The sequence below is a fragment of the Hemitrygon akajei genome, chromosome 17 (assembly GCF_048418815.1).
Source record: "Hemitrygon akajei chromosome 17, sHemAka1.3, whole genome shotgun sequence".
Classification (NCBI taxonomy): Eukaryota; Metazoa; Chordata; class Chondrichthyes; order Myliobatiformes; family Dasyatidae; genus Hemitrygon; species Hemitrygon akajei.
Genome location: NC_133140.1, coordinates 1,860,876 through 1,873,942, shown reverse-complemented (window position 1 = coordinate 1,873,942; position 13,067 = coordinate 1,860,876). Strand labels below are relative to the sequence as shown.

Here is a 13,067-nt window from a genome sequence, read left to right as displayed (position 1 = left end):
TTAAAGAAATTTCTCCTCATCTCTATTCTAAATGGACATCCTGCGGATGAGTCAATTCTAGGCTGGTGCAGCTGACTGGAGTGTCACGGACATCAGGGATAGCAGATCAGCTGTCGGGGTCTCTGTACTCAGCAAATCTCTCTCACATTAGAGGGGAGAGCTTGTTGCCAATTCTCAAGTCAGGAAAAAAAAGTGATGCAGCAGACTATATCACCATGAATTAGTGAGTTGTGTTGTTTATGTCTCCCCTCTCTTTGTGAAAGGGTGACTCCTCTCTATCCCTCTGTTGGGGTGTGAGAGCTTGTGCTATGTCAAATTGTCAGGTGACCGATGAGTTTTTGCTGTACTGTAGATCATGGTCTTTCTTGGGAACTTTAATACGGTTTGCTTGGAGGCTGATACTTTTTATTTTGCTGAAGTGGGCGAGGGGAGGCTTTGCTGCTGCTTGTGTGTGGGGGGGGAGCTGGGGGTCTTTGTGGTTCTAATGTTTTTATTGTCAACCTTTGGGGCACTCTTCTGTTTTTGTGGATGTCCGTGAAGAGCAAGAATTTCAGGTTATATATGGTGTATATTTCTCTGATATAAAATGGAACTATTGAACATTCCTCTATTTTGAGGTTGTCCTAGACTCAGCGAATCTAGAAAACATCCTCTCCACATCCACTCTACCTAGGCCTTCCAATATTTGAGAGGTTTCAATGAGCTATCCCTTCATTATTCCAAACTCCAGTGAGTACAAGTCTGGAGCTATCAAACGCTCCTCATATATTCACTTCTTCATTCCCGAAATCATTCACATGAACCTCCCCTGGATGCCAGCACAACCCTTCCTTCTTAGATTCAGAGGACCAAAACTGCTCACAACTCTCCAAGTGTGCTCTGACCAATGCCTTATGAAGCCTCGGCCTTTCCTCCTTGCTCTTACGTTCTAGTCTCTCGAAATAAATGCTTGCATTACATTTGCCTACCTTACTACAGACTCAACTTGTAAGTTAGCTTTTAGGAATCCTGCACAAGGGTTCCCAAGTCCTTCTGCACCTCTGATTTTTGAATTCTTTCCCCATTTAGAAAATAGCCTATGCCTTTATTCCTTCTGCCAAAGAGAATGACCATACACTTTCCTACACTCTATTCAATCCGCTGCTTCTTTGCCTATTCTGCTAATCTGTCCAGGTCCTACTGTGGACTCTCTGCTTCCTCAGCACTACCTGCCCCTACACCTACCTTCGTATCGTCTGCAAACTTGACCACAAAGTCATCAATTCTGTCATACAAATCCTTGACATAGCATGAAAAAGCAGCCCCGATATCAACACTAGTCACCGGCAGTCAACTAGTACAGGCCCCTTTATTCTCATTCTTTACCTCCTGCCAGTCAGCCAATCATCAATCCATGCTAGTAGCTTTCATGTAATACCATGGCCTCTTATCTTATTAAGCAGCTTCATGTGCAGTACTTTGTCAAAGGCTTTCTGAATATCCAAGTAAACAAAATTCACTGACTCTCCTTTTTGTCAATCCTGCCTGTTATTTCCTCAAAGAATTCAAACAGATTTGTCAGGCAAGATTTCCCCTTCAGGAAACCATGCCGCCTGCGTCCTACTTTATCATGTGCTTCCAAGTACCTTGAAACCTCATCCTTAATAATATCTTCCCAACCACTGAAGTCAAGCTAATTGTCTTATAATTTCCTTTCTTCTGTCTCCCTCATTCCTTAAAGAGTGGAGTGACATTTGCAATTTTCCAGTCATCAAGAACCATCCCAGAATTTTGTGATTCTTGAAAGCATTAGTAATGCTTCAGTTACCTCTTTCAGAACCCTGGGGTATTGTCTGTCTGATTTATTTACCCGCAGACCTTTCAGCTTCCCAAGCACCTTCTCCTTAGCAATAGCAACTACACTCACTTCTGTCCCTTAACATTCACGAATTTCTGGCATACTGCTAGTGTCTTCCATAGTGAAGACTGATGCAAAGTGCTTACGATGTTTGTTGGCCACTTCTTTCTCCATTACTCCGGCGTCATTTTCCAGTGACCCGATATCCACCCTTGCCTCTCTTTAAGTCTCTGTATATCTGAAGAACTTCTTGTAACCTCTTTTATATTATTGGCAAGCTTACCTTAATATTTCATCTTTTCTCTCTTTATGGCTTTTTACTTGTGTTCTGTTGATTTTTAAAAGCTTCCCAAAACCCCGAACTTCCCACTAGTTTTTGCTATATTATATGCGCTCTCTTTTGCTTTTATGCTGTCATTCACTTCCCTTGGTAGACACAGTTGCCTCAACCTCCCCTAGAATACTTCTTCATCTTTGGTACAGCCCTATCCTGCACCTTCTGAATTGCTCGCAGAGACTCTGCCGCAATTGCTGTTCTGCCATAATCACTGACAGTGCACCCTCCCAATCAACTTTGGCCAGCTCCTCTCTCATTCCCTCGCTCTACAGTAATACTGATAGGACTTTATCTTCTCCCTTTCAAACGGCAGGGTAAATTCTATTATATTATGATCAATGCCTCCTAAGGGTTCATTAAACTGGTTCCCAATTAACTGCTATATTGAAAACCCCCAATGACTGTCATAACATTGCATTTTAACAAGACTTTTCTATCTCCCATTATCATTGATATCCCACATCCTGGCTGCTGTTCAGAGGCCTCTATATAAGTCCCATCAGGTCGTTGTACCCTTGCAGTTTCTTAATTCTACCCTCAAGGACTCTACATCTTCCAAACATATATCACCTCTTTTCAAGGATTTGATTTCAATTTTTAGCAACAATCACCTCACACCCTCTGCCTACCTGCCTGTTCTTTCAATAGAATGAGTATCCTTGGATGTTAAGCTAGCAACTATGATCTTCTTTCAGCCACGACTCAGCGATGCCCACAAAATAATTTCTGATGATCTCCAACTGTGCTACAAGATCATTTACCTTATACATACACTGAGTGCATTTAAATATAACACCTTCAGTCATCTCCCTTTCTGACTTTGTCTGCATGCTGCACTTTAAGTCATCCCGCTGACAACAATTTTGCCCGATCATCTGCCTGTGTTTCCTCACAGTTTCATTACACACGCATCGACTTGTATACCACCTGCACCATCCTCAGCTCTATCATTCCAGTCCTCATCCCCCTGCAAATTATTTAAACCCTCCCCAATAGTTCTAGCAAACACATCCATAATATGGATTTTTATGGATTATGGATAACTCTGAACATCCTCTACATAGCACCATCCAGAGACAGAGAAGCAGTTTCAGCGACAGGTTACTATCGATGCAATGCTCCTCAGACAGGATGAAGAGGTCAATACTCCCCAATGCCATTAGGCTTTACAATTCTACCGCCAGGACTTAAGAACTTTTTAAAAGCTATTATTAATGCTTTTTGAGATAGTGATTTAGATGCATATCATATTTTTTACTGAGTTAAGTATTGTATGTAATTAGTTTTGCTACAACAAGTGTATGGGACATTGGAAAAAAAGTTGAATTTCCCCATGGGGATGAATAAAGTATCTATCTATCTATCTATCTATCATAAGGATATTGATCCCCTTTAGGTTCGGATGTAACCCATCCTTTCTGTACAGGCCATATCTTTCCCAGAAGAGATCGCAAAGAAATGTGAAACTTGGCCCATGCTCCAGTTCTTCAGCCACTCATTCATCTGTACTATCATCCTATTCCTGCTCTGACCAGCACGGGGCACTGGCAGTAATCTAGAGCTCACTACCTTGGAGGTCCTGCTCCTCAGCCTCTTCTCTAACTCTCTCTACTCACTGCACAGGACCTCATCCTCCTTTCTGCCCACGTCATTGGTGACACCGTGCACCACCATGTCTGGCTGCTCGACCTACCTCTCGGGAACCTTCTGCAGCTGCCCAGCGACACCCGGATTCTAGTACCTGGGAGACAATACACCTTCCTAACATAGAAACAAAGAAATATTGAAAAACTACAGCACAATACAGGCCCTTCAGCTCACAAAGTTAGCCGTCTATTTGTTTAAGTTCCATGTACCTATCCAAAAGTCTCTTAAAAGGCTCTATCATTTACCTCCACCACCGTTGCTGGCAGCCCATTTCACGCACTCACCACTCTCTGAGTAAAAAACTTACCCCTGACATCTCCTCTGTACCTACTCCCTAGCATCTTAAACCTGTGTCCTCTTGTGGCAACCATTTCAGCCCTGGGAAAAAGCCTCTGACTATCCACACGATCAATGCCTCTCATCATCTTGTACACCTCTATCAGGTCACCTCTCATCCTCCATCCCTCCAAGGAGAAAAAGCCAAGTTCACTCAACCTATTCTTATAAGGCATGCTCTCCAATCCAGGCAACATCCTGGTAAATCTCCTCTGCACCCTTTCTATGGTTTCCACGTCCTTTCTGTAGGGAGGCAACCAGAACTGAGCAAAGTAATCCCAAGTGGGGTCTGACCAGGGTCCTATATAGCTGCAACATTACCTCTTGGCTCCTAAATTCAATTCCACGATTGATGAAGGCCAATACACCGTCACCTTAACCACAGAGTCACCCTGCGCAGCTGCTTTGAGCGTCCTATGGACTCAGACCCCAAGATCTCTCTGATCCTCCACACTGCCAAGAGCCTTACCATTAATACTATATTCTGCCATCATATTTGACCTACCAAAATGAACCACTTCACACTTATCTCGGTTGAACACCATCTGCCACTTCTCAGTCCAGTTTTGCATCCTGTCAATGTCCCGCTGTAACCTCTGACAGCCCTCCACACTATCCACAACACCTCCAACGTTTGAGTCATCAGCAGATTTACTAACCCATCCCTCCACTTTCTCATCCAGATCATTTATAAAAATCACTAAGAGTAGGGATCACAGACAGATCCCTGAGTCACTCTACTGGTCACCGACCTCCATGCAGAATATAACCCATCTACATCCACTCTTTGCCTTCTGTGGACAAGCCAATTCTGGATCCACAAAGCAAAGTCCCCTTGGATCCCTTGCTTCCTTACTTTCTCAATAAGCCTTGCATGGGGTACCTTATCAAATGCCTTGCTGAAATCCATATACACTACATCTACTGCTCTTCCTTCATCAATGTGTTTAGTCACATCCTCAAAAAATTCAATCAGGCTTGTAAGGCACGACCTGCCTTTGACAAAGCCATGCTGACTATTCCTAATCATATTATACCTCTCCAAATGTTCATAAATCCTGCCTCTCAGAATCTACTCCATCAACTTACCAACCACTGAAGTAAGACTCACTGGTCTATCATTTCCTGGGCTCTCTCTACTCTCTTTCTTGAATAAAGGAACAACATCCGCAACCCTCCAATCCTCTGGAACCTCTCCCATCTCCATTGATGACGCAAAGATCATTTCTAGAGGCTCAGCAATCTCCTCCCTCGCCTCCCACAGTAGCCTGGGGTACATCCCGTCCGGGCCCGGTGACTTATCCAACTTGATGCTTTCCGAAAGCTCCAGCACATCCTCTTTCTTAATATCTACGTGTTCAAGCTTTTCAGTCTGCTGCAAGTCATCACTACAATCACCAAGATCCTTTTCCATAGTGAATACTGAAGTAAAGTATTCATTACGTATCTCTGCTGTTTCCTCCAGTTCCATACACACTTTCCCACTGTCACACTTGATAGGCCCTATTCTTTCACGTCTTATCCTCTTGCTCCTCACATACCTGTAGAATGCCTTGGGGTTTTCCTTAATTCTGCCCACCAAAGCTTTCTCATGGTCCCTTCTGGCTCTCCTGATTTCCTTCTTAAGCTCCTTCCTGTTAGCCTTATAACCTTCTAGATCTCTAACATTACCTAGCTCTCTGAACCTTTTGTAAGCTTTTCTTTTCTTCTTGACTAGATGTATTACAGCCTTTGTACACCACGGTTCCTTTAACCCTCAATAACTTCCCTGTCTCACTGGAACGTACCTATGCAGAACTCCGCACAAATATCCCCTGAACATTTGCCACATTTCTTCCATACTTTTCCCTGGCTTCTCTTTCACAGCCACAGAATCTCCTGTCCATTTCACTCACTATTGAGTCTCCTGTCACGATCACTCTGCCTGACTTTACCCTTCCCTGCTAATCCTCAGATTACACAGATGTACACAGGGGATTTACAGGCCAGTGAGCCCGATATCAGTACTGGTTCACTTATTGGAATGTACACAGGGGAATTACAGGCCAGGGAGCCCGATATCAGTACTGGTTCACTTACTGGAATGTACACAAGGGAATTACAGGCCAGTGAGCCTGATATCAGTACTGGTTCACTTACTGGAATGTACACAGGGGAATTACAGGCCATGGAGCCCGATATCAGTACTGGTTCACTTACTGGAATGTACACAGGGGAATTACAGGCCAGGGAGCCCAATATCAGTACTGGTTCACTTACTGGAATGTACACAGGGGAATTACAGGCCAAGGAGCCCGATATCAGTACTGGTTCACTTACTGGAATGTACACAGGGGAATTACAGGCCAGTAAGTCCGATATCAGTACTGGTTCACTTACTGGAATGTACACAGGGGAATTACAGGCCAGTAAGTCCGATATCAGTACTGGTTCACTTACTGGAATGTACACAGGGGAATTACAGGCCAGGGAGCCCAATATCAGTACTGGTTCACTTATTGGAATGTACACAGGGGAATTACAGGCCAGGGAGCCCGATATCAGTACTGGTTCACTTACTGGAATGTATTCTAAGAATAAGCATGGGAATTACAGGCCAGTGAGCCCGATATCAGTACTGGTTCACTTACTGGAATGTATTCTAAGAATAAGCATGGGAATTACAGGCCAGTGAGTCTGATAGCAGTAGTGGTTCACTTACTGGAATGTATTCTAAGAGACTGATATATTTGGATAGATAGGGATGTGATTAAGGATAGTCAACATGGCTTTCTGTGCGATAGGTTGTGGCTAACCAATTTTATAGAATTTCTTGAAGAGGTTACCAGGAAAGCTGATGAAGGAAAGGCAGTGGATGTTGTCTACAAGAACTTTAGCAAGGTCTTTGACAAGGTCCCACATGAGAGGCTGGTCAAGAAGATTGTCACTTGGCATTCAGAATGAGGTAGTAACTTGGGTTCAACATTGGCTTTGTGAGAGAAGCCAGATAATGGTTGAATATGGTTGCCTCTCTTACTGGAGGCCTGAGACTAGTGTTTTTCTGCAAGGATCAGCGCTGGATCTATTGCTGATTATCATCTATATCAATGATCTGGATAATGTGGTTAACTGGATTGGCAGATATATGGATGACACCAAGATTGAAGTGGTTTTCTTGCAGTGGGGTTTGGACCAGCAGGAAGAATGATCTGAAAAATGTCAGATAATGCATATAACTACGAGGTGTTTCACTTTGGGAGCACAAACCGGGGTAGAACTTACACCATATATGGTAGGGATAGAACAGAGGGATCTGGGAATATAGAGTGGTAAAGATAGGGTAAATGGAAGCAGACTTTATCCACTGAGGTTGGATGAGACTAGACCTAGAGATTGTGGGTTAAGGCTGAAAGGCAAAATGTTTAAGGGAAACATGAGGTGGAACTTGTTCACTCAGATGTTGGCGAGAATGCGGAATGTGGATGTGGTGAATTACAGGTTTGATTTCACCATTTAAGAGAAGTTTGGATAAGTACGTGGTGCTGAGGGAGGTGTAAGTGTTGAGGGAGAGGGAGGTGTTGACAGAGGGGGAATTGTTGAGGGAGGTGTAAGTGTTGAGGGAGAGGGAAGTGTTGATAGAGGGGGAGTTGTTGAGGGAGGTGTTGGTAGAGGGGAAATTGTTGAGGGAGGTGTAAGCATTGAGGGAGAGGGAAGTGTTGACAGAGGGGGAATTGCTGAGGGAAGGGAAGTGCTGGAAAGATGTTGAGATGGGAAATGTTAAGAGAAGGAAGGGATGTTGAAGGTTTGTTGAGGGATGGGAGGGAAATCAGTTTACTGAAATTGTTGAATTCAGTATCAGTCTAGAAGAGTGCAATTGGAAAATGAAATTTGTTGGTAAATCTTCTAGTTAGCCTCACTGGAAAAGTGTGGGTCATAGAAGATGTGTCTAATTGGAACTAGGGGGCAGTTGTGCAGACAGTTTCCCCACAGAGAGCGAGACAGACATATTGAGGTCAGCTCACCAGCAATTAGTCCCAGGACATATTTATACCATGTCACCAGTCTAAGTAATGAGCTGGCGGTAATGAACTTCCTTCCTCGCTTCAATTTTATTAAGACATTATTCAAAAGCTGAGAGTCAGTGAGAGAGAATATTCAAACAATAACCATCTGGATTTTATTGTCTACGAAAGTGGGAAATATTAACACCTCACAGAACAGTAGCAAACCTTGTATCAAAGCTTAAAGATAAATGGGGTCAAGAAATCACTCACATAAGGTTTGAGGTAATCTATCCATCTCTCCCCCTCATTAGCACCTCTCTTCTCCCTCAGCACCTATCCCCTTTCTCAGTACCAAACCTTTCTCACCTCCTCCTCCATCAACAACCACACACTCACTCAACACTACTCTCCCCTCAAAATCTCCCCCTACTTCTACACATTCCCATTCTTCAATACCAAACTCACCCTCACTATTCTCCTCCTCACTCAACACAACCCTTCCTCAATGCCCTCTCCCTTCCCTCAATAACTCTCCACCTTTCTCAACACATTCCTCCTTCCTCAACACCTACATTCCCCTCCCTGAGCACCCTCTCCCTCTCGCTCATTGCATTTCCCTTTACATCAGCTTCAGCCTTGTCATCAACATGTCCACCTCCCTTGGCCTCTCAAACACTCTCGTCACTACTTCTTCCTATCAGCTCTTCCCCTTATAACTACCCCAAACACTACGCATCTCCCCTCCTTCAACACACTTCTCCTGCCCTTCTCCCTCAGCACCCCTCGATACATTCAACACCCCCACACCATATCAGTATCTCCTCAACACACTCCCTCACCTCGCCTCCTCCTCACTCATACCTCCGTTCCTAACACATACCTCCCTCAACACATCACCACTTCCCACTACTCTCTCACCACACCTTCACTTCCACCAACAGAATTCCCTTTCTCAGTGCCACTCACCTCCCTCCCCTAATCCTACCCACATTCAGTCTTTCCTTCCCTCAACACTCCTCCCACACGCTTTGCAGTTCTTTCCCTCCCTCAATACCAACATCTTCCTCACTAGTTCCTCCCTGCTCAACACCTCAGACTCTCTCAACACAACATCCCCTCCTTTGACTCACCTGCCCTTTTCTCAACACTTCACCCACTTTCAACGGGTACACATTCATAAAGTCATGGAGTTATACAGACACTCTTCAACCCAACTTGTCTATGATAATCAAGGTTCCTACCTGAGAAACTAGCACTTTGTCCATATCCCCCCATCCATATCCATGAACCCATGCAGATGCCTCTTAAACAGTACACTTGTATCTCCCTCTACCACTTCCTCTGGCAGATCAATACCATCCTGTGTGAAAAAGTTTGCTCTCAGGTTGTTTTTCAATTGTTCCCCTCTCCCTCTAAACTTTTCCTGATGGACTCACCAGAACCCTGATGAAGGGTCTTGGTCCAAAACATTGACTGTTTATTCATTGACATAGCTGCAGCCTAGCCTGCTGAGTTCCTCCAGAATTTTGTTCATTTTGCCTTGGGCTTCTAGCAACATCTGCAGACTTCCTGTGTTTGTGACTCTAAGTCTTTCCCCTACTTATTACGAGCAGCTTTTCACCTTTTCAATACTGCTTGAGACAGAGACAGACAGACAGGACTGAGATGCGGAGAAATTTCTTCACTCAGAGGGTAGTGGGGCTGTGGAATTTACTGCCCCAGAGAGCTGTGGAAGCTACTACACTCAATAAATTCAAAACGGAGATAGACATTTTCCTGGATAAAAATGGCATTAGGGGATACGGTGAGCGAGCAGGTAAGTGGACATGAAGCTAGGTTTAGATCAGCCATGTGATCTCCTGGACCAGTTTTCGATAGCCTGGATGGGTCGGAGAGGAATTTTCCAGATTTTTTTCTCCTCAATTGGCAACTCGGTTTTTATCCCCGGGTAATCACATGGGTTTGGGCGGGATGAATAATAAAATAAAATGGGCGGCATGGTGCCCTGTTGGTTGGCACTGTTGCCTTGTGGGATTCAGTGAAAACTAGAGTTAAGATTGGATCAGCCATGATCTTGTTGAATGGCGGAGCAGGCTTGAGGGGCCGATTGGCCTACTCCTGCTCCTATTGCTTATGTTATGTTCTTATGACAGACAGACAGACAGACAGAGAGAGAGAGAGAGAGAGAAAGAGAAAGAGAGAGAGAGACAGAGACAGACAGAGAGACAGAGACAGAGAGACAGAGAGAAACAGAGAGACAGAGAGAGAGAAAGAGACAGACAGACAGAGAAGCAGAGACAGAAACACTGAGAGAGAGACAGAGAGAGACAGCGAGACAGAGAGAGAGAGAAGCAGAGACAGAAACACTGAGAGAGAGAGAGAGACAGAGAGAGACAGCGAGACAGAGAGAGAGAGAGAAGCAGAGACAGAAACACTGAGAGAGAGAGAGAGACAGAGAGAGACAGCGAGACAGAGAGAGAGAGAGAGAAGCAGAGACAGAAACACTGAGGGGGGAACAACGAAAGAGAGAGAGAGGGCAAGAGAATGGAAATCAGCAAGAAAATGGGTAGGGCAGGAGGAATATGAGAGGAATGAGAGGAGCTACAAAGATAAGGTCGACGAAATAAAAGGAAACAAGAAAACATGAAGAGCAGAAAAGACGGACGTGACTACAGATCTTTTCCCTCCCACCCACAATCAGCGTTCTAACTGTGGTGAACTACATACACCTGTCTGGACACGCCCCTCTGCTGTCTGCTCCTGTGGCTCCTCCCACAGACCCCTGTATAAAGGCGATTGGAGGCACTGCTCCTCCCTCAGTCTCCAGGATGTTGTGTGGTGGGCTCTTGCTGCTAATCGTGGTCTCTTGCAGATAATAAAAGCCTATCGTTCGCCTCCCGTCTCCGAGAGTTATTGATGGTGCATCACTAACCCGTAACACTTACCAGAACCAGAGGTATAGTGTATCTGTGTCTAACAAACCCACAACCCCCAACCCAACCATGCAGTTTCAGTCCCACCTTCCCCAATGCTGCAGGACAAGGTCATACGCCCAGAGCAGGCCAGACCTGTTCACAGCAGACGGGGGGTTCTCCAAGACACCGCTCCCTGTCAGGCATACCTTCTTGGTGTAGTCCATAGCTTTCAGAATTGAAAGGTTGAGGGTCTCCAGCCCGGCCAGGACATCTTCGTAATCCCCCATGTGGGAGGCAAAGTAATCTGGAGAGATGGAAAGCATGGCAGAGATTAGCACTGTCCCACTTTCACTATCACAACCAAATGAGCTTCATCCCAGCATCCAAGGCATGGCACGGAGGCGGGGGAAGACCAGCAGAAGACACCCGGAAAAATCGGCTCCTGGTGCTGCCGGGGCACGTCTGTGATTTCCCTGGATCATCCAAAGATGTGTTCAGGCTGCAGCGTAATTTTCCTCTGCAATTCTTTCTTGTGTGGGTAAAAGTCGAATCAGGAGGCAGGGGTAAAGTGATTAGAAATGTTCCGGCAACACAATGAGTCTGTATTCCCCCCGAACCCCTGTGAGTCTGTATTCCCCCCATACCCCTGTGAGTCTGTATTCCCCCCCGAACCCCTGTGAGTCTGTATTCACCACATACCCCTGTGAGTCTGTATTCACCCCATACCCCTGTGAGTCTGTATTCCCCCAAACCCCTGTGAGTCTGTATTCCCCCCATACCCCTGTGAGTCTGTATTCCCCCCATACCCCTGTGAGTCTGTATTCACCACATACCCCTGTGAGTCTGTATTCACCCCATACCCCTGTGAGTCTGTATTCACCCCATACCCCTGTGAGTTTGTATTCCCCCCGAACCCCTGTGAGTCTGTATTCTCCCTATACCCCTGTGAGTCTGTATTCCCCCCGAACCACTGTGAGTCTGTATTCCCCCCGAACCCATGTGAGTCTGTATTCCCCCCATACCCCTGTGAGTCTGTATTCACCCCATACCCCTGTGAGTCTGTATTCACCCCATACCCCTGAGTCTGTATTCTCCCCATACCCCTGTGAGTCTGTATTCCCCCCATCCCCCTGTGAGTCTGTATTCTCCCCATACCCCTGTCTGTATTCCCCCCGAACCCCTGTGAGTCTGTATTCCCCCCGAACCCCTGTGAGTCTGTATTCACCCCATACCACTGTGAGTCTGTATTCTCCCTATACCCCTGAGTCTGTATTCACCCCATACCCCTGTGAGTCTGTATTCTCCCCATACCCCTGTGAGTCTGTATTCACCCGAACCCGTGAGTCTGTATTCCCCCCATACCCCTGTGAGTCTGTATTCCCCCCGAACCCCTGTGAGTCTGTATTCCCCCCATACCCCTGTGAGTCTGTATTCACCCCATACCCCTGTGAGTCTGTATTCACCCCATACCCCTGTGAGTCTGTATTCCCCCCGAACCCGTGAGTCTGTATTCCCCCCGTACCCCTGTGAGTCTGTATTCCCCCCGAACCCCTGTGAGTCTGTATTCCCCCTATACACCTGTGAGTCTGTATTCCCCCATACCCCTGTGAGTCTGTATTCTCCCCATACCCCTGTGAGTCTGTATTCACCCGAACCCCTGTGAGTCTGTATTCCCCCCAAACCCCTGTGAGTCTGTATTCCCCCAGAACCCCTGTGAGTCTGTATTCACCCCATACCCCTGTGAGTCTGTATTCACCCCATACCCCTGTGAGTCTGTATTCCCCCCGAACCCGTGAGTCTGTATTCTCCCCGTACCCCTGTGAGTCTGTATTCCCCCTATACACCTGTGAGTCTGTATTCCCCCCGTACCCCTGTGAGTCTGTATTCCCCCCGAACCCCTGTGAGTCTGTATTCCCCCTATACACCTGTGAGTCTGTATTCCCCCCATACCCGTGAGTCTGTATTCTCCCTGTACCTCTGTGAGTCTGTATTCCCCCCGTACCCCTGTGAGT

General features: G+C 45.9%; 1 protein-coding gene across 2 annotated transcripts in view; it reads right to left on the bottom strand.

Annotated features, from left to right (window-relative positions):
• necab2 (N-terminal EF-hand calcium binding protein 2) overlaps positions 1–13,067 on the bottom strand; it is a 153,588-nt gene that overhangs the window by 89,222 nt on the left and 51,299 nt on the right. For both annotated transcript variants that reach the window (XM_073069570.1, XM_073069572.1), the window contains exon 5: positions 11,262–11,359. In XM_073069570.1, coding sequence (XP_072925671.1) covers positions 11,262–11,359 — 98 coding nt within the window. The remainder of the gene's footprint in view (positions 1–11,261; positions 11,360–13,067) is intronic.